The sequence below is a fragment of the Haemorhous mexicanus genome, chromosome 1 (genome assembly GCF_027477595.1).
Source record: "Haemorhous mexicanus isolate bHaeMex1 chromosome 1, bHaeMex1.pri, whole genome shotgun sequence".
NCBI lineage: Eukaryota > Metazoa > Chordata > Aves > Passeriformes > Fringillidae > Haemorhous > Haemorhous mexicanus.
This window is the reverse complement of record NC_082341.1, coordinates 8,925,640-8,948,087: the sequence shown is the minus strand read 5'-3', so window position 1 is coordinate 8,948,087 and position 22,448 is coordinate 8,925,640. Positions and strand designations below refer to the sequence as shown.

The 22,448-nt window shown below is 38.4% G+C and overlaps 1 protein-coding gene across 2 annotated transcripts in view; it reads right to left on the bottom strand.

Moving 5' to 3' along the window:
• The window catches only part of UBE3C (ubiquitin protein ligase E3C), a 70,701-nt gene extending 48,637 nt beyond the window's left edge, over window positions 1-22,064 (bottom strand). The window contains exons 1-10 of one of the 2 annotated variants that reach the window (XM_059839708.1): window positions 21,890-22,064; window positions 11,531-11,584; window positions 8,775-8,849; window positions 7,989-8,135; window positions 7,209-7,324; window positions 5,623-5,780; window positions 3,465-3,618; window positions 2,461-2,681; window positions 2,030-2,184; window positions 45-232 (exon numbers count right to left, since the gene is read on the bottom strand). In XM_059839708.1, coding sequence (XP_059695691.1) covers window positions 45-232; window positions 2,030-2,184; window positions 2,461-2,681; window positions 3,465-3,618; window positions 5,623-5,780; window positions 7,209-7,324; window positions 7,989-8,135; window positions 8,775-8,849; window positions 11,531-11,584; window positions 21,890-21,955 — 1,334 coding nt within the window. In that variant the 5' untranslated portion in view covers window positions 21,956-22,064. The remainder of the gene's footprint in view (window positions 1-44; window positions 233-2,029; window positions 2,185-2,460; window positions 2,682-3,464; window positions 3,619-5,622; window positions 5,781-7,208; window positions 7,325-7,988; window positions 8,136-8,774; window positions 8,850-11,530; window positions 11,585-21,889) is intronic. The other variant, XM_059839703.1, reaches the window with a different exon arrangement.
• Between the last annotated feature and the right edge of the window lie 384 nt (window positions 22,065-22,448).

The window sequence follows — 22,448 nt, the reverse complement described above, 5'->3', positions numbered from 1 at the left end:
TTTGAGATGCACTACAGCTCAAGATGACTCTTATTTCTACTTGCCTGACTTTTGGCACCATCATTCGGTGTTGTACCATTAGTGTGTGGCAAATTGATGCCATCAGGGTAAAGACCTCTTCACTGGCTGAATCTCTCCAAACCATGTTCAGCAGAGTGTTTGTCTGCTGCTTTGTGTCCAACTTCTTGAGGCACTCCTCAGTTATGTACTGGACTGATATTCTCCCATCACCCTACAAACAGATCAAAGAAAGTTTACTTTTAATTCTTTTTAATGAGATCCCCATTTCTATAAAAAAATACTTCCAAATCTAACTAGAATGAAGTTTTATTGTACAATAAATAAAACAGAAGCACATATGTATATCCAAGTTTTGAAAATATCAGATCCAAGAGCCAACTTAAAGCTCCAGGCTGGTTAAGTGCTGAGCTTTGGTATCCACCCTTCACTGAGGCTAGTGGAAATACTGTCTTTACCATAAGTACGCTCTGCAACACTTGCATACAATTAGGCAAAATCTCTAACTGGCATGAAACATGTGAATAATTATCTCTTCTCCACTGACATCAGTCAGCACTGGACATGAAACCCAGAAATGGATGTGGACTCTAAATTCCTTTATAAGGAGTATTTTCACATTCACAGTTGTTGGGTTAACAAATGACAACAAAGTTCAGGGTGGTCAATACATGTCTGGGTAGTACCAGCAGTGTGTGAAGAGAAATGCTTTCTCTTGGCATGCAACTCAGTCCACCATAACCTCTTAGTTTCCTATCTTTATCTTGCCCCCAACTGAGCAAAGCTGTCAGGTTCATTGAAGGACACAAGTGAACCAGTTATAAATTTTTAAGAAAGAGGGGTTCCTCACCCATTCACCCTTTTTTAATGGTAAGACAGGCATGCATGAAAATATAGAATACATACAAAAAAATCACAGGAGAAGCACATAAAAAACCATATTACAATAAAGAGTATTATCTGTGTAAAGCCTTCTCAGAGCAGTTTTTTTTTCTAATTTATGAATTAGTGTAAGTTATCTGTGAACAGAAATTGCTGCTTTATTTTTACCGACTCACCTCTTCAGCATCACTGATCTCTCAGGCACAAGTAGAATCTGCCAATATTTACACTGCACACAGTGTGTGTGCCTGGCAAAGAAAGTATTTTATTCACACTACACTGGTAAAGATTTTGGTGTGACAGTAACATGCAGCATCTAATAACACTAACCTAAAGTGCTGCAAGTACTCCCTGGCAGCATGGCTCTTCCTAAGGTGTTTTTTTTTTTTTAATGGACTTTAAATATGGTGAAATTGCTCAAATTCTAGAAGGAAAGCATGTACACTATGTCCTTTGAATGGTTGTGGCTTCTGAAAGATTACATAAAGGCCAGTAAGAAACTGCTGAATTTACATCTGTCCAACTCTGACTAACCAAAGTCTTGATACGAGTAGTAGGAGGCTAAAGTCAGCACAGACTTATTCTATTTATAAGTTTAAACTATAGTGAAGAAGTTCTATGTATAACAGTGTCTCTATGTATTATTACAGAAAGCAGGTGCTGGTTTCCCTTTGAGGGCTTTTGAGTTAGTGGGAATATAATGACCTATTCTACAGCATAAAAACTGTAGTTATTGCCATGAGAAAAAAGAATAAAAACACTAAGTTGGAGTATCAGTGTATTTCATGATACCTCAGTTTCACTGTGGACGTAAAGAATAGAGAGAGTAAGAAAATCTCTGTAAAATACAAATGTAAAAAAGCAATTTTAGGCCTTTTTTTAAATAAAAGCTTTTTACTTCCATAGACATGCTATCTGTAGTTTTGGATCTATCATTATAATGAGGAGTCTGCTTTAATATAAACAATCCATTCCATTTGCTTGCAGGGAACAGTCATCAATTTTTAAGAAGCAAACAGGCTCCCTTCTATACCTATAGTAAAATACTGGACTTAGTGTGATCATGTTTTTGCCTATCTCTACTGCTGCTGCAGCACAAACCCATTCACAGGAATTCTGCACTGCTTACTGGTGTAGTAGTCATTTTACTGATCTCTTCATCCTCATCTTCAGAATCACTGTTTGCATCTTGACAATTTGTACCAGCAGCAGACACAGGCAGTTGAGAGAGAAAAGTCTGGAGTACCCTCAAATACACAAGAAGTCCCTCCTCTGAAAGGGATCCTGGAGCACATACAGAGAAACAAATGATCATCAGCAAGATCACAATGTGCTATAAAAAATATTTTACCAGAAATACCTGACAAAAATAAGTTTTGCCAAATCTTATCAAATTATTCCATTTTTATAATGAAAAGGGTAAGAACAGGTAACAGAATCGATCTCTCCAACACTTTTATCCACAAACTGTCCTTTTTACTTGGCAATGAACCATGCTGAGGAAATACATATTAACTCCAACATGAAAAAACCAATGAACTGTCCACTCAGCTTGCTCACCCAAATATGTTTCTCCAACTGTTAACACAAAGTAGAAAAGCCATGGGGCTTGATCACTTCTTCTTGAACATCCACTTTCTGCTAATAATAGTGCATTCAGAAAGAGCTCATAAGGGAAAATGGTCTGCACATCAGCAAGCGCTGGAATGATGAAATGGAATATCTGATCTGTAAAAGGTGCTGCCAGAAACTCCTCTGTGAAGGCTGCAAAAATCAGCTGCCTGAAAGGAAGAAAAATTGTTGCTATAGAAAACATAGGCAAAATTTCCCACAATTATACCAACAGAATAAAGATCATTTTGCAAGTATGAACACAACCATCAAGAGGACTGTAAAGATGTGATCCATTAATTCCATCCTAGTACGTAAGAGTTCTCAGATTTCTCAAAAATTAACTTCTTACATTAAATCCTCTTCCTAATGATCTTACATGCAATTTTATCCTTTACACTTTTCATGAACTGGAAGAAAACTACTCTGAAATTATGTACATTTTTTCTAATATTGAAGAAAAAAATACATCTAAAAAACCCTTTTTACACAAAATCCTATTGTAACAAAAAACACTACTGCATGTGATACAACCTGAATTCATGTTCCCTCTGTCTACATACCTGACTCTTTCTGCTTGTAAGCTGCCTTAGTAATTTCTCTCCATAAACCTCAGCTCATCTGTCACAAAGTCCTTTTGAACTCTGAAATTCTTTTCATCTACCCTTAGCTGCATCTCTGCTCTCATCTAAATTTTCCACACCCTAATTCCTGTGTACTGATACCTGCTATTCTCTGTGCTCTGTTTATTGCAGCATTCAGCATTTTATTGCCTTTTTCTTAAAAACACCTGAAACACTGTTTCAGTGATGTACAGTGTTACCAAAAAATCATTACTGTACAAATAAATCAACAAACTGCACTGAAAACATGGCTGGACACTAGACAACAACAAACTGTACCTCTGACTATAACAAATGAGTTCACAAATGTTTCATATTATCTTTATTTACCTTGCACCTTCTGGACAGGAGCTATATGTAAAGTGCAATGGCTTCAGAACATTCTCCAGAAGTATTTTTGCAATAGGAACACGAGAAACATCAGAATACTCAATACTCGAGGGAAGCTTATTGTTAATTAACAAATAAAGCGACTTGTAGTAGCCTGCAAATAAAAAAAAAAAATCACTTTTAAACACAGCATTATTTTTCTTCTTTTCCATATACAACAATACAAATGAAGTTGAAAAATACTTTCTAATTCATTACATGAAGCTTGACTTAGGAAGACATTTTACAATAGTCCAAGTCACATTCCCATAATTAACAGGCTATATCAGCAATCTCTTTGGAAACATCACATTATAACATCATTCATAGATAACCATATTCAGAGTCAGTTTGATTTTGAAAGATCAATTAGCTCTTACTGATGAAGTGAATACTTTGATTTTTAAAATAATGATTTATGACAAAGATGTTCTCTTCTCCTTTGAGTCACTCTAGTCATGTTGTCCTTTCACTCTTCCAGAAATTAAGAATTTTCTACTCTATTCCAAAACATGACTGCACCATACAGTCAAGAGGCCTCCTGGTAGAATGTCCCAATTCTGTGACCATCTTGTCTTAGTAGGCTGAAGAGCACAATCACTATTTCCAGAGCAGGGCTCTCTTAGACAGTAATAAAATGCATTATCACCCATGCCATAAAGACATGTATAGAGAGTAATTTATTTTTGTCTCACTGAAGTACAAATGGAACCACGTGATTTCTTTCTTCTTAAATCAACTTCCTTCATGCTCAATGAACTCCCAAACTAAGACACAAGTTCCACAATTACAGGAACACTGTAAATGCATAAACGGTGTCACATCACTCAGAGTCCAGTCTAAGAACCCCTCTCAGGGACCACCTAACTTGTCACAGTGGAAGTCCCCATAAAGGAATGACTTAGCAATGCTGACCAGACACACATGGAAGGCAAATTCTATCCAAAAACACACATGAATGAGAACTGGTAACAGATTCTTTACAAGTTCAGCATCAAAACTTATTAGGAGACAGAACATTTGCAGTTGCACAAAACCACTTTTTTTGTTTTCATTATAAATAATCAGAAAGCTAAATTTTAGTAAAAAAATTATGATTCTAAAATCTCAAATGTTCATGTATCAGTTGTGAGGACAGAATATTATACTGAAAATAAATACATGTATATTTATTATATAATTATACAATGTGACAAAGTTTCTGTTAAGCCAAGGCAAGCAAAATAAATGTGCTACGTTAAGAGTAATTTTTTTCCTCATAGTGACTTCAACATACAGTCCTTAGTAAAAGTATTAGGCAGTCAAGTCCACTGAATGTACTGTAAATATTATATAGAAATATTCCAATAACCAATGATTCGAAGATGGTCTTTCTGCATTTAACACCAAAGAGGCTGGATCCAAGAATTTATTTCAAAAATGTTTTTGTCTTTCCTCATGATCCACAAGTTTTGCAAACTCAAGCCACCATATCAAAAAGGCAAAATAATTTATTTTGGACATTCCCAGAGCAATAAAGTTTCTTTGCAACTAAACATCATTTTGGTGTTAACTATCCAATTCATTAACTTCTGGTATGTTTGCACAGGTGTCACTGACTGCAGTTTAGCAAACAGGTTTGCTGATGATGGTAGGAGAGAAATAAAAGCCAGGCCACCATCTCTGCTAAGGTGTCTGAGTGCTGGCAGGATGAAAAGCTTTTATTATTATAAAAGAATAATCAATATTAACATTTACAGAGAACAGTACTGCAACACAATCATCAACTTTTACACAACTGAAGCCGCAGTGTGTGTGTCCATGAGAAAGTGTTAAACATCTACTGGAATAAAATTTTTGTTAGGCAATATCCACCTACTCTCAAAAGCTGTGCTACAAATCTGTATAAATAACTCAGTAGAATATTCAATTTCTAAAGAGAATTTCCAAAGAAATCAAGCAGCAATTTCTCAAGCCATGACCTCATTACAAGTACAACATCCACCTAATGCATAGGTTAGTCTATGCAGCACTTTATTCATTTGTCTTTACCACAGACACAAAATTTTATTAAACAATATGAGCTTCAGGTATTCAATTTTTGATTACTTCCCACAACTTCTGGTTCCTAGCTACTCACCTTTTTGAACCATGTAGTGCAAAATTTGTTCAATTAGTGATGTCACATAGCTGACATCTTGTAAAACAGGCAAATACGTATTCTCAGATGAAAATACCTCAAGCATTCTCATAGGAAGTGCAACATTCAGACTGTCATCATTGCAATTTTGCAGTAGCCTATAAATGAAATTAAAATTATTTAACAAGATATTTCTCATATTTCACCACACATTTACCTTAAAGTAATTTACTTCTATCTACTTTCCAGGTGCTTTCAGAGGTTTAGCTACATCTTTCTGATGGCATCTTTATAATAATACCTCCTGATTTTCAGGTAGCTATGAATATGGCATTTTACCTTTAAATCCTATCAAATTCTTGCTCTGAATGATTTGAAAATTTGGAGGTCTACTGCATAAACTAGAAGAGAAGCAAAGAATAATACATGTTTTACCAACATGTACGACTAACCACATTACAAATGAAGCCATGAAAGCCCCAGAGCAACACAAGCTGGGAACTGGTGTTAGGGAACATCATGTGCATAACTAACACAATATGTCTTTGATAACAGACTGAAATATTAAAAATACAACCATTCCCACCCTCTTAACAAGCTGCTTATGTAACAGCTACCAGTAGCCACAGAAATTATGATGATTAAGAGCCTATTTAGAATTCAAAGTATTTTTTAGTGTGAGATGTATATGGACTGACTTGTCCCAACAATGTGCTTTCTCCCCTATCCATATTAAGAGCTACATTGAAAACACAATTTCCACTGTAGTGAAAATGTACAATTCCACGCAGTTGCATCACATCTGTGTCCCACTGCACAAGGACTTTAAAGCCCACCACCCAAGTCTTTTTTAGAATCTGGTGTCACTGTTTCTCATACATACAGTTAACACACTTGTAAGAACACAAGCTTCAGTGACTTAAATGAAACAATTTTCATAAAAACAAGTATTTTAAAGCTCAGCAGAGTGTAACTAGTCCCTACTATTGATAAGAACAAATGTATTGTTTTCTAATAATAGAATAACAATAGCTGTCAGATATTCAAGTCACCTTAAAAGATTTACCCTTCTGTGATCCTCCCACTACAAAAAATAAATTTAACGCTGAAGCCAATAACCTAACTGCTCAATATGCCTTCAGTTCAAAATAAAGTGTGAGGAAAGCCATATTAAATTATATTACTTTTGAAACAACATCAATCCAAAGCATATCCTTGGAACATTTGTCTACTTCACATAATAACATCTAAACACTATCAGTTCCCAAGAAAACCTGGTTTCCACAAATATTGTCAATGATATCACTACACAAAAACAGTTAAGAACATACTCAGGCCTATCCTAGGAGAGCATCCCTTAAGCACATGTTGAACTTTAAAGTCAACAGAGCTTCCGAACACTTGATTGCTCTACACAGGAACAGGTATCCTATACTATGGATGACATATATATACAATATAAACAGTCCTCCACATAAAATTATTGTACATTTAATATTTCACTGCTACAAAAAGAAACAAACAAATACCCAGCATAATTTCTGAACACTTTTTACATAGTAGCACATAGGAAAAAAAGAAATTACCTGCAACACAGCCCCAACAGTCTTTTTATTTGGAATAAGCAAGTAAGTCTGTCTGGACCATCCAATTGCTTAACAAACTGAGAACTCTGTTTAATTAAATTCTGACACATCCATACCTGCAACAAGATATGCACAAGTTTACAGTTTATAATGACAAGTTCTACTGTCTATATACAACTCAGACAGTAACATTTCAATGCTGTTATGGGTACCGTTGGAGGACTTAGGAAAAAAAACTCAGACTGAATCATGTTCAGTTGGGAAAAAAAAATTGTTACTATTATAAAGTCCACAACCACTAAGTACTAAACTTTCAAATTTAAGACTGAGTTCCACCATCTGGTACTTTTTTGTTTTTAAACAGCCATAATTCTTTAATGTCCATTATTAACAGCCACTACAAATCACACTTACTCATATATTTGGGAAGATGGCAGTGACTTTGCAATTGATATGCCAGCAATACTTAACAGTGAGAAAAAAAAACACCACCTAAACACCTTGGGAATGACCATGGGGCTAAGTAGAAATATGTCTAAAAGTTAAAATCATAATAGAAGTATAGTATTTTTTAAAACTTACTGTGAATAATACACATAGGATTTTTCAAGGCTACTATGTATGTGTGTAAGCACATGCACTTGTAAAATCTAATTTTAAGTTATTGTGACTAAATGAAAAACAGCAGAGTGCAGTGAAAAGTGCACTTGGAAGTGAAAGACTACTCTAAAAGTGCATGAAGTGCAAGTACTACAGATCAAAGTATGTGACAGTACTCACCAAACGCTTTGAGTCCTCATTCTGTCTGTAGAAAAAGAGTAACTGGCGAACTAAGAGAGTCAAATTCGCTCCATTAGCAGTGGAAAAAGTTCCTCCAGACTGAGCCAAATTAGCACAGCGATCAAATTCACTTCTTTGGATAGAGTACTTAAAAACAAAATATGCATCAATACATCAGTAATGGTTATGATTTACAACAGAGCAAAACCTCAGCTTCCCACCCAGTGAGGCTGCAAAGTAGTAAAACAGATACAACACATATTTGTTAAGAGACCAAAACATGCACATGATATCACAGCTGAAGCCGTAACTCCATTCTGTAACTCAGAAAGTACAGTTGCAACAAATCTGTTGCTTATCAAGCATCATCACATCAAACATTTTAGTCCAGTTTATTCAAATTAACAAACTTAAACAAAACTCCTTAGGAGAATCTATCCAACAGCAACTTAGAAAAACTGACTCAAACTACCACCTTAACCATACTGTAAAAAAAATTTAAAAGCTCCACTGGTGTGTGAAAGTTCTTAAAACCTAATGCTTTTTATCGAATTTATCAGCTAAAAAAACATTGCAGGATCCCACTCAGGTCCATTCACATCATTGCTTTGCAGAATACACATCTGTTTACTAAAATATTGAGTTTGAAAAAAAAATGCCAAGAGGGAAAAACGGCTGCTTTCTCAAATACTCAAAACGATTTTTCAATGAAATTATTTATTACAACAAGTCTCATTTTCAGCAAAACTATTCAACATCTTTCTAATTAAATAATCAGGTACTGACTTGATGTTTTCTGTCTCTGTACCCTCTTACAAATGACTGGATTATTATTGCATTTTTCAGCCTCCGCCTTTCTTCCTGTAAAACAAAGCAAGAAAACTGAAATCAACACCATAGGACTGACTCTAATTTCTACCATTTTATCAAATAGATTTGTATTCAATATAGCTTTTTACTGAAAATTCAGCACTAATCATTAGTCAAATAAATTTTAATGTTCATACCCAATACACATAAATCAGTGAGAATGCGTTTTTAAATGCAAATTTACCATTAAATATTGCAAAAGAGTATTTAATACTCAGTAAGTATGCAATAACACAGAAATCAACATAAATATTTTATTATTTTGCATCACTTTATTGTTAATGCAATTTATTAGACAAAGTCTTAAGACTATGCTGAAAAATGTTGAAGGATTCACCAAATTCAATTATGTCATTCCTCCTTCTGCACAGAGCAGCAAACATTGACAAGCCACTTATTTGTTTTCACTCAAATAATATAAAAGCATTATGATGCTGGCACAATTTAGATGTGGGGAAAACAATAAAAAAAAAAAATCAGTTATTTGGAGACAGAACCGCTGTCAAAAGGAAAATGAGGCTCAAAGCTCACTCTGGCCCAGAAGCAAAATATATAAATTAATAAAAATTCTTAGTCTCTTTTCCAAACCAGACATATCTAGTGAATCCTTTCATGACATCTTCCTCAGAAAGTGGAAAGAGTAGCAAAAATCACCCTTTTACAATGGCTCTGAGGAACTGAAAGCCAGCTTGCTTGAGATGCTATGGAAAGAGCTCTTGGAGCTCTGACAACACCCGGGGCATATCCCATTACAATAAATATCTATGGGAAGTGGCTACTGTAATTATATTTCTAACAATGTCCATATGGTTTCTTAGGGAATAAAAGAGGGGAAATAAAGAGCTGCTCATGAACCTAGAGCTACAAAGCAGTGGTTGAAGGAAAAGTACAAGGATCAAGAAGCATGCTTTAAAAAGAAAAATTTTAACCTAATCAATCCTTAAACTATATTGAACCTATAATTCTGAGAGTCATCATGCAAAACAGAACACCAAAATGTTTTCATAAATTTCATTAAAATACTTTTGGAAAGCTCACATAAACTTTTAAGTCCAAACCCTTGATTTCCAATTTATTGTCCTGTAATGACACATCCAAGTTAAAAGCACGACCTGAACTGACCAGAGAGAACACAAAACAAAATCACTATTCAAGGCTTATTTTACTTTTCCTGGAAGACCCTGGTTCTTAAAGCAACTTATCTGAATAAGCAGATTTTTGAAGACTAACTGCCTCTAAATCATGGACCAAAATCACAACTTTGATAAGCCAAAGGGTATTTCTCTCTCCAAAATATTGACAGTAAAAGTGCAATTAGGAGAGAGTTTCAGAGAGGCGGTGTCTCTTCATAACCATAATGTAAGGCTCAACTAAAACACAGATAACTTCTCCTCCTCTCTAGGCACTGGTTTTATCCCAGAACACAATTGTCAATTAGAGACTCCTAACTGCACAGGTTTTAAGTCTGAGGTCACTGCTAAGATTCTGCTACAGGCAGCTTATTAAAGCCATAGCTGATTTTATTCTCAGAGGAGTCATTCATTTAGTGAAAATGTGCTCCATGCCACAACAAATCACTGTGTGCACATGTATACCTGCACTGGGATGAGTGTGTGGCTCTGCATCAGCTTTGCACAGGACAGAGACAAGCAACTGAATGGGTTTATGGACCACAAAGGACAATTTTTACATATGCTGCTAAAGACTCATTGATCATAAAGCTGATTCATAATATTAAATTCTGAACTAACGGGTGAAATCCGGGTACTTTCATACTTGAACTTAGTCTGTAACTACAGACCCATGTTGGAGAGGAAAAAAAGCACTGTCCACAGAAACTGAGATTAATCTAGCATGGGTCAAACACACCTTTAAGGGCCAAAGAGCTGTTTTCTTCATGAGCATGAAACCTGCATAGTTAAATGTTTTAACCAGTATTTAACACCAATTTTTTTTCGACTTCCATAGGAGGGGTGAGGGGAAAATGACAAAATTAACATACTGATTCAAATTCCATACTACTAAATTTTGGGTTCTTCATTTCAGTGCCTATTCCTCCTTTGCACTATTCCAGCCTGAATTTTCCAAAGCAGTAAGCTTCCATCATAAACCAGTATTAAGGTTGCTTAAAGTCTCACACATCAGCTTCTCACTGGTCCTTCATTATCAGGTGATTTCAAAGCACTTGAGTTTTCTTGAATTCTTTTCAAAGAATTCAAGAATCACTGTTCTGATTTTACCTTCACAGAAGTGAGGTACACACTGGGGAAGTGAAGTACTAAAGGTCAGCCAAGAAACCATAGCAGAACCAGGAGCAGAAGAAAGTTTGCTGAGACTAACCCATAGGAATAGGTTATGACTAAGGTAAAATTTGCAATTTACTAGCCAAATCCTTATCTTTTCAAATACTAGATCCAATAATCACCAAAATAAAAGGGAAATTTCCCTTTACACCCAGTGCATGCTTATCTTCTTTTGAGATGAAAAGCACTTCTAAGGAACAGTTTAAAGCACTCACATTCTTTTGCCAATTAAAGCATACTATACAGAACCTGCAAACTGAAAGAAAACATTGCTGAACTAAGTATGACAGCAGCAGAAGTGCTTTGCACTGTAAATGTAACACCAAAGGGAAATCCAGCAGGCACACAAACGCTTACAGGCTACTTTACCTCTCGTTTTCTCCTTTCTTCCTGAGTTCTATGAAGGAGAGAAGCCTTTTCTTCCTATAAGACACAAAGATAGATACTACTGCATTTTCATTCAAACACACTTCAGCTGTGTACAGGATATTTAATGCAGACTTCAGGGATTGCTCAAAATGTGTAACACAAAAAACAGAGAAAAGTAGGCGTTAATCATTTTCTGAACCCACAAATACATGGCAGGCAGCCCTCCCAGAAGAACAGTGATGATAGAAGTTATGTCCCTATGAAAAGGGAGCAGCAAACTGTAGTGATCCCAGTCCATGTTTGTGCTCTCAGCATCTCAATTACCCAGGCAATCATCAGCCATTTACAAACAGCAGAACGGGAGCACAATAAGGTCCCAGTCCCACCAGATCATACCAGAAGTCTGAGTGTTTTCCTTGCCTGGAGGGTACATAAATCCCTGGCCCAGGTGCACACAGCAAGCTGTAGCACGTTCAGAGCAATCACATCCTGCTCCAAAGCCCCTTGCTTTTGTCTCACTTACAAAAAAGCATGAAGCTCTGGTATTTACTTATTCCTCTTCTCAAAGCTTGTCCAGAAAAGATGTCAAGAGAGACACAGCATAAATGTCAGGAATTTTTTCTTTTAAAATTTTGAACTCTTCACCCAAATTAAGGCTACACATCAAAACCTTCAGGACAGTGATCTCACCAACAGAGAAAAAGACAGGAATACTAAAGTGCTCATGAGGCCCCAAAACCCAGTATTACTACAACAAAATAACCATGCATTAGCTTTTAAACCACACTCTTATACAAGTACTCACAGATTACAATATATAAACAAAACTTTATTTGCAAGAGTCTCTTACTGGATGGTTCTGGGTAATTTCCAAGGAAATATACAAAATAACTCAATTTTGATGCACAGTATTAAGTTTCCACTGCAGGCACCAGGAGATGAAAGCACCCTAGCACCTTCCCAAATCCAGGCTAAAACACACAGCAGAATTAAGAAAACTATTTTCATTTTTGACACTATGACACAAATGACAACTTTGTTTTCCTCTGTATGCCCATATTAGCCTAGAGAAGTTATGAAATTAAAAAACACTCAAGCAGAAAATGTACTGTATTTTAATACAGAAAAATCAATTTGAAGTTGGCAAACAAATGTTTATAAAATATTTAAGTGTAGCTAAAACAACTGGGCTGGAATACTTTCAGTGTCTATCAGCAGACATAAAAAATGAGAGAAAAAACTCTTCAGCACCTCTTTTTTGAAGATATAGATGAAGCAAAGCCACGATTCTCTCGGTTTCTTTAGGATAGAAAATACTCTAACAGACCACCAAGAAGGTGAAAAACAAAAAAAACCCACAAGAAGGTTAACCATCTTTCCTCTAAAGACAGTATTTATGGCCAAACACACCACTAACTACAGCTATTGCCCTCTAAAGACAGGGTTTGCTCCCTGTGTTAAACACAGGACAAAGAAACTCAAGGAAATCCATACATAGGGATGATGTATCTCCACTCAAGCAGTACAGAAAGGCACACACAAAGACAAAACAAGGTACTAAATTAATAACCAACAAATGGCTTAAAGTTTCAGGACTTTTTCAACCTGATGCATTAAAGAAGTTGGTGAAATGTCTCAGTTTAGAAATGACTGTGCTGCAGAAAGCACCATGTAAAATGCATTCCTGCTTAGAAAAAACATTTTGTAATTTGGCCTTACACTTCAGAGAGAAAGCAGAAAGAAAAAGCAGAACGAAATACAGAAAAGGGAAAACAATTTGCTACATGTGAATAGAGAAGAGAATGGTATGAAAAAACAAAAGCAAAGACATATAATACAAATTATTAGTAGATAAAGGAAAACAAGTGGTCAGAGAGTTTATCAGAAACAAACTATTTCAAATCATTTGAAGAGGGAGGGAGATGTAAAAGGGCAGTGAATCATTAGTGTATCACCAGCTTTTCACTGATGAAGAACTGGGTCTCTTTGTAGCAATCAGTCTTAAATCCAATTCACTCTGAAACTAACAAAAATTAAGTTTTTAGTCAGCCACATACTTGAATACTTGTAAAGAAAAACGCCAACTTGTTAGATAGATGTTGTTAGATATTAGATGCTAAGATGTCATCTTACATTAAATAAAATGGAAGAACCTTCCTAAGACAATAAAATACTCAGGTATAAGTACATCCCACCTTTAACACATTACTATGGGTAAAATAATACTGTTATTCATGTTTCCAAGATATACACAGATCTTAACTATAACTAAAGAACACATTTAAATTAAATTCAAGAAAAATATATCCCCTTAATGAGTTATTAAACCAAGCTGGAATACACTGCCTCTTCAGAAATTAAAAAGTAACCATGAATGTGCAAAAGAAAACAAACCTGCAGTAGGAAAAAGATGAAAAGAAACATGAAATAATCTTCTTCCAATACAAAGGGCATTCTATCAAATTCATTTCTTAAAGAGAGGTAACTGCAGTCACCTCTGAAATCCCCTCTGAATTGGCCCTTGACAACCAGCACTGTGAGAAGAAGCTGAACTCAGCAGCTGTTGTTCTGTGGCTGGCTGTGAACTACAACAGGGTTACTGCAGTGACACCCGTTTGACAGCTCCCACCCAGAGCCTCCCAACTGCTGCCAGCGACAGGCGACAGCCGCAGCTCCAGCACCTCTCCTCTGCACAGCAGAGATGGCCCGACAGGAATTCCCAAAGATCACACCTGGCTCACTCCTGCTCCCCACCCTGCCCTGATCCTGGACTGCTCATGTCACCGTCTTTCTTCTCCTGCCAGACAGGCACATGTCCACTGCTGAGTCTGTCTTTCAAGGTAGGCAGGCAGAAAAGGTAGGGGGAACGAAGCCTGAGCTTGTCCTGACTCTGTCACACCCTTAACTCAAAAGGAGTGAAAAGCCATTCCCTGAATCACAGTCCTGACTTTTTATCATGTGGTCTCCTTCCTTCAGGGCTTGCCCTCCCAAGTGCAGAACAGGGAATACACTGTCCATGAGCTTTCACGCAATGCAGGACACTTCTAGCTGTCCCTTTTCTGCCTGATGCTTTCTCAAAACGAGAAAAGTCAACTAACCTCCTGCTCTAGCATGTGAGCTGCAGCACCACAAAAAACCCCATTTGAGAAGTTTTCTGTGGAGCATGGCACAAAGAAACAAGAAAGCAGAGACGTACGTGACAGCAAAACACAGAGTGACACTACAGAAATGACTCCAAGGGTAAGACAGAAAGAGGAAAGAGGTGAAAACAGAGAAGCAGACAGAGGACAGTACACAGAAAGGAAAACGTGTGACTGCCACCAAAGAAATGCTGAGTAACATCTGAAATGTTAATCTGTACATGGGGATAACATACACTTCCATGTACTGTGCTGTTCATCACAGCCAAGCTCCTGGTGGCAGAAGTGCTCTAAGGCAGCAGTTGGGAACAGCCACATCTGACAGTGGGACAATGTCAATGTCAGTGCTTCAAAACCAGAAGTTCAATCCATCATGAAAAAAGAAAGCTAAATTAAAGGTGTTTTCTTATCCTTGTTTTGCTGAAATACACTTTTTGGTTGCAGAAGTACAATTGCAGAACTCCTAGCTTTCACATATCCTAGCCGAAGACTGAATAAGCTACACGAATATAGAAACTATTACTCTTTTCCTTCTGCATTTGAACACTTTGTCTTGAGAGAAATAAACTTTCAGGCCTCTTGGCTCAAAATCCAGATTCAGAAAAACAAAATGTATACATAACTAAATTCTCTTCAACACTTCTAATATTTGTTGACTCCTAAAATCTGAAATTGAACAATCTTTGACAGCTATTTACTGGCTATCCTATAACAAATAAATTTAAAACCTAAATATGCCCAGATGCAAAGATGAAACTGAATAATTATTTTCAGGTACTAGCTAAACACAGGTTTTTTGTTTTTTTTTTTAATTAATAACAACACACTGCAGCAAAACTTTAATATTATTAATAAATGTTTGATGCTTCCTTATACGTGAAGAGGGTTTATTTTGGTTAGTAGCTGAGAATGCTTTGTATTTCACATTACAAGAGGTCATGCAAAGTATAGGGCATGACTTTTTATGAAATTTTCTTTAAAAAACAAATAAACACTTGACCTTTTTTGATTTTTGTAGACAATTATAAAAACTTGTATGGTTCTCATCTACAAAATCCAGGAACATGAATCTTTTTTTCTTTCCTTAAAATGAGGAACACGACTTTACAGCTGAATTCAACTTGAACCACATAAAAATCAGTAACAACTCCCAAACAAATGAAGTGACCTAAGGAATTTATAAAATAAAATTCCTTTCAACACAAGTATTCAGTAACTCCAGCCAATAAATGGAAAAATTTTTAACATTTATTTTTACAGAATAAATGTGGCCACTGGGAAATATCCCTCACTTTCTCAACAATGTTTCAATCTCCTGACATTATTTTAGACAAGATGAACTCCAAGTGGGTTTTTTAATCCAAATAGTAAAAGAAATTTGCATTTTAAAAGGCTTACAATGCCTTGAACTGAACCTCAACAATTTAAATTCCATTGAATATGTCTGAGTATGTTCAGCAGCCTGAAATCTTCTGCTTTTAACCAATTTATGATTCTTCTTAATAATGACGTAAATAATCAGATAAGTTTCTATGCAGAGCAGACAATCCTGCAGAAGAAAGGAATTTGAACTATGCCCAGGAGAGGCATTTGGCCCTGCAAAGCCTGGCCTCACCGAAGTCAATGCCACAGTGCTAGCCAGAAAACACCTCAGCTGAATTTCAGCTGAAATCTACTGTGGGATGTAGGGGTGATCTGGAACCTCTTCTATCATGGTACCCACAAAACCACACAAGGGGGAACCAGGATTTGATTGGAGGCTCTAGAGGCCAACTGAAATGCAAGAAAGCTGCTTTTGCATTTATGCTCAGTTTGTCCCTATTATGATTTCTAAGATGTATCTTGTACACAGAGCTGTAGGTGAGCTATTTCTAGTGGAAGGTGTACCTGCCCAAGGCAAGGGGATTGGAAATGGGTAAATTTCAAGGTCCCTTCCAACCCAAACCATTCTATGACTCAACATTTTCTCAGGAAAAAGGGAGGAAAATGTATTTATAAAAGCAAAGTTTTTGATTTGAATCTGAAAAAAATAGCATGTAACTGAAAATAACAGTGTAACTACAACTCCATCTTTTGTAGCTTGCTTTCAAATGAGAATTTAATTTGTTACAGAGAGAGATAAAAAAAATGCCTAAGAATCAAGGATGCATTAACTGTGCAGTTTCCTACTGACAGGCAGCCATTATTTTACAACATGACAGTCTCCTCATACTTCCACGCCACAGATCTGAAATTCCAAGAGTATTTCAAGACTTAGGCTGTGACACTGCAAGATTCCAGCTGACTCAGGGTGAGGTGTGTACCTGCCCACAGAGCTACACCATGTGCCTGACAGGACAAAGGTCTTGGGGAGCAAAGCACTGCAATTCTTTCCCACCATTCAAAAATAAACACTCAATTTGTAATTCTAATCTACAATTCCCATTCTATAAATACCCATTCTATAAATCCTTACCATCATTTCACTTCCATTGCAGCATGGTGTAGAGTCAAATAAATGATAACAAAATAGAAATTATTCCTTCCTGAAATTTTTAACTATTTTCCTCAATCCACCAGTAAGAGAGAAAGAAAACTGGTTTTTAACTGTCCCATCAATGCTTATATGCTACAGGCATCTACCACAACAGCCAATCCCAGCATGGGCAGATCTCTCCATGCACTGGCAATTTTACAGCCTACTGTTTCTAAAATTTTAATTCCACAAGAAGTTATTTCATGTGTAGACGACAGACAACAAAGTGCAAAAAAGGTGCTTCTGGAGTTCTATCTCTGCACTGCAGCTGAAAGCAGGGGGGAATATAAACAATAACCTAATGTTTAATGTCATGCTACTAATTTAAGAAAGCAAATCAGAAACTATTAAATTAAAATATAAACAAACTTTGCAAATTTAAAATCTCTGATTAGTAAAATGTCCATATGAAAAGAAATCACTAAGACTTCTTAAAATATAGATGGGGTCATCAATATTTGCTCATTAATAAGCTTCTATATCTTCCACAAAAAAACCCAAAGATCAAAAAGAACCCCAAACTCAATGAGGTTGTTTTCACTTTCACTTTTGTCACCCTGCTAACTCATCTGTATCACAAATTCTAAAAAAGGAGGTGGTTTTTAAAATCATCTCAAAATGCATGATAATTTAAAAATACTCTATTATAAACAGTCTTGAGATATGTAAAAGCATGGTTTAGGTAGCTCAAGTGATACTGTACATTTGACTTAATATTCTTTTACCCATTTTTCCTGTTACACTTCCAAGGTGTCATTCATACATTTCACAATTAAATCAAACAATGTGGAACTACAGAGCCCCTTGTACATCTCAGCATTGGCCTGGGCATCCCCTGCATGGATGCACTAAAGCATTGCTACCTCAAATTTTTCTTAATACTACTGAAATTAATGAAGTTACACTAGGCCTGACTGTCCCAGGGCTAAAACCAATTCTGTGCTGTGTTCAACCTCGTGCTAAAATCAGTGACAGCTGTCAGCTGTCCCCAAAAGGCCAGGTGACACTCCACCTAGCAGAAACATGTTCACTGCACAGGACACAGGGGATGGGCTGGGAAGCAGCCAGGTGAAGGCACCATCTGCTCCAGTCCGCTCACAGTTGGGTTGGGTGAGGCCAATCTGAGCTGCACCCTAAGTCAACCCTTCATGCACAGCTCTACATTTCCTGCCTAACACACCACAGACTGCAGCCACAGCCTTCCAGGCAGCAATTACTGTCCTGCACAAAATGTCCATGAGCGATTCAAGACAGTCCCGTATTGAACTCCAATAAGAGCACTCAGTTTTGGAGGCTACTTTACCTAAGAAGCACAAAGATATGGTTTGCCAGTTACAACTGAACTAAATTTGAAAATTTCTTATGAAGAGCCTAATAAAGCAAAGAGCCATGTTTTAAAGGTGATGATAAACTACCCCAAAAATAAAAATAAATAAATAAAACCCTCTAAAATTAGATTATCACATTGTAAATAAAATCCTGTATCTACACACTCAAACACAACAGGGCCAACAGTCCAGATGAATCAGCAGATTCTTGAGAGTAGGTACAAAAGGAAAAGTTCAAGCACTGGCAATACCGCCAACATTTCTGCACTTTTGTACAATGCATTATTGTAATGCTACAACAATATTCTGAAAGGATCAGTCACTGAGGTAGTAATTTTGAGAACATTAATTTGCAGCCTGTGACTAGAGCAAAAATATGGGTGGATTGAAGTGCCTCCCAAGAGCATGCACAATTCAGACTATAATACACACAAATATAAGATACAAACAGCTCAAAACCAGACCCAAAGCTCTCTGGTTTTGTAATTCAGAAATTCCATACAAGCTAGTGATGAGCAGGCACATTAGATTCAGTACCTAACTGCCACAATTATGCAAATCCCCAGTTTTACTTCTATCATTGTGCTCCTACTGATAGAACATATTGAAGTCTGGCCCTGTGAGGCCTAAGGGAACACTACAGACACACATGGCAGTGCCAGACAGGTGTCAGCACATGTGAGCTGTGACCAACACAGTCATTGTTTGAGCTGCAGTTTCATCACCAAAACCACACTCCTAAAGTGTTGCTGATCACTATTAGCCGTATTCACATCAGGCCCCACTGGCACCTTCAGCACTGACGGGCTCCTCCAACAGGAGGTTTTGTCATTGTTCTGCAGTGGTGTAACCACATTTGGGAAACTTCCCCAAACTGGGTACAGAGTTACTCTTGGCATTAAGCAGCCTGCATGGCCCTGGTGTTTCTGAATGATGCCTTCTTCCACCAGAGGAATCACAGAGCAAGGCAGCACTAAGTACGCAGCTAGCTGCCAAAAGCATGGCAGAGGTACAGTGTTGATCCTTCTAAAGTTATACACCATTTGGGAGGGCAAGGGCATTTGTCAAAAAAAAAAGAGGTTTTTTAGCATGTGTACCAAAAGCTGGAAGGATATAATTTAAAATTCAGCTTTCTGTAAAAATGAAGCCAGTAAGTTTGAGAAACATGATCCCAAGGAGCCTATGATGTGAAATAACGAGAAACTCACATGACACCTAGTTCAGGCTTACCTAGAAACAGAGACCAGACAAAGTTAAAAGATAAAAGCAGATATATTTAATGAAGGCCGTTCAGGTACATTCAGAGCAGACAAAGCCTCCCCAAGGGGCTACACCCAAAATGGACAACGGTCCTGAGTTTTTCAGACAGATATAAAGTCTGGTCTATTTATATATCAGGGGTTAATCCTCCAATTACAGCTTCAGGTAATGAAGTCCTATTCCCCCAGTTTGTTCAGTCCCAAATCACTTTTGTTTATACTTTTCAGGGCCTGAGGCTGTAGGGTGTCTTTGGATAGCAGGCCCAGATGGATTGTTTTGTCTAACCAAAATGTGAAGACAGTTGACTACAGTTTTTATGGAGTTTACAGCTATGCACTAAGGCAGTATAGGATTTGAAAAATACAAAAGCTGAAATCTTAAGGCATCACACGGAACCCACAAACACTTCGCACAGCAATCTCTGTTGTAGTACGTTCTCCCAGAAGTTCAGCTAAACTGCATTTAGAAGTAATTTTTATTACTGTTTAAATAAATTCTCTCTTTAGTACTGTACACAGTTTCTGCAAATCAGCAGCTCTCTCAAGGACACTCCACGATGTCTGTGTAACCATGAAGCCCAAAGCTGCGTGTAACTGATGCAGCACAAGCACTCTGGTGAACTGATGTAGAATCATGAAATCTGTGCACCAGTCAGTATCAATCTCATCATGAACCACAACCTCTGCTGCACACAGTGAAGGTTATGCATCAATTTCAGTTTCCAGTCCTTCACATGCTAATATTTGCCCTTGGAAATTAATGCCTGCATAACATTAATAAATTTATCCCATATAATCAAAATAGACATAGTTCTGATACATTTTCATTAATTGCTAAGTGTAAAAGAAGATGTTATGGCAGTTGCTTACTTCTGTAGGCAGCAACATGTTCAGCAAGATACACTGAGCAAGTCAGGGTCAAAAGCTGCACAGTACCTGAAGTGTACAGCTGAGGACCAGAGCATGTTCTGCCAACTCCTACTTAAGCTGGGGAGTATTTATGGCATTTTGACTCATGTAATGCCAGTTTATGTGACCTAATGAACAGACATGTCCTAAGATAAACAGAAGATGAATCAGAGGAAAAGGTGCATAATCTAAATACAGTTCTGTATACAATCTCTTCACATTAAGTCAATATGCCAAAATGCAAACTTCACTGTGATTTTAATATCACAGATTGCAATATTTTTGTTCATTTCCTCACGGTACTGCCAAACCTTAAAAGTTTCCAAGAATAAAACTTGCTTTTAGTACACAGTAATAAAAACTTATTTTTTACTCAATTAAAATTCAAAAATACTAATGGAAACATTCACTGGCTTCCCACACAGTCATCTCCAATGACAACGGGGAGACTAAGTATTTTCAGAGTGAATTAAAGTGACCCCTACAGATCACGCCACTTCTAAAAACATGTCCTTTCCATCGTTCTTCCGAAGTCCTGTGCCCTTCACTGCTCGACTAAACATTTGCTTACCCTGTCTAATCAGCAAGATCTGAATAAATCATTCTGCTTCTTTCCCATCAATAAACACGAGGAAATCAAACAGTCTGGCAGAGCCGACAATTAACTGCTACTAACCCTGCGCACGCCAAATTGACTGAACCTAAACTTGACAGAGACCAGCCCGGCGGCCCCGGCTCACGTGGACGAACCTCCCCCGGCAATTGGGGTTGTGTGAGGCTGTGTGTCCCACATCCCCCGGCGAGATACACGCCAGACATTCCCTCTGCAGGGAAATGACAGGAGGGCTCCGAGTCCTTTCCCCCTGGAAGACCTGGAGAGCGACTGCTGGGGAGGTGACACCGGCCACGACACCCGGGATCGATCGATCGCCTGCGGGGGGGACGAGCCAAGGAGACATTTCCTCGCTTCCCACAATTCTTACTACACTACAAGCCTGGGATGGTGTGGCCTGATTATACAAAAAATAATAATAACAGTGAGGCAGGGAGATCAGAGATAAACACATCATCAGGAGGGGAGGGTTTTTCCCCTCTATTAAACCTTAGTCATCGCTGCTCCCATTTCTGAAGGCCCGACAGTAAAAGCACCGAGAACAGGGCGGGGGGCGACAGAATCGACACGGGCACGGCCGGGCGCCGCTCCTTACCTTCCTGCTCGCTCCTCCGAGGGACACCTTGGGCCTTGTTTTGAAATCCCCTTCAAAGCTGAACATGTTTACAGCTTATCCCATGGGGAGCGGGGCCCGGCCGGCCGGCAGGGCGAGCGGAGGGGCCGCACGAACCCCCCGGACTGGCGCCCCGCGGCCCGCCCGCCCCCGCGGGGCTGCTCCCCCGTCCCCCGCCTTCCCTGCGGCCTTCGCTATCCCGGTCGCCCCGTTCCTGACCGACGGCGACGGCGGAGCGTAGTGGGAGGAGGGAGAAGGAGGAGGAGGGAGCGGAGGAGGGGGCAGAGGCAGCGCTCCCGCCGGCCGCGCAGAGAAGATGGCGGCCGCCCGCCGCCCGCCGGGCGCGCTCCCGACTCACGGCCGCGCCCGCCGCCCCGCCCCCGGCCCGCGCCGGCTGTCCCGCCTGTCCCGGCTGCGGGTGCTCCACGGGAAACTTCCCTGCTCCGCGGGAAACTTCCGCGCCCCGGCCTCCACTGGAGCTGCCTGAGGGTGTGCAGGGCCGGCTGGGGCTGCACTGCCGCACCCTGCCCAGACGGGCTGC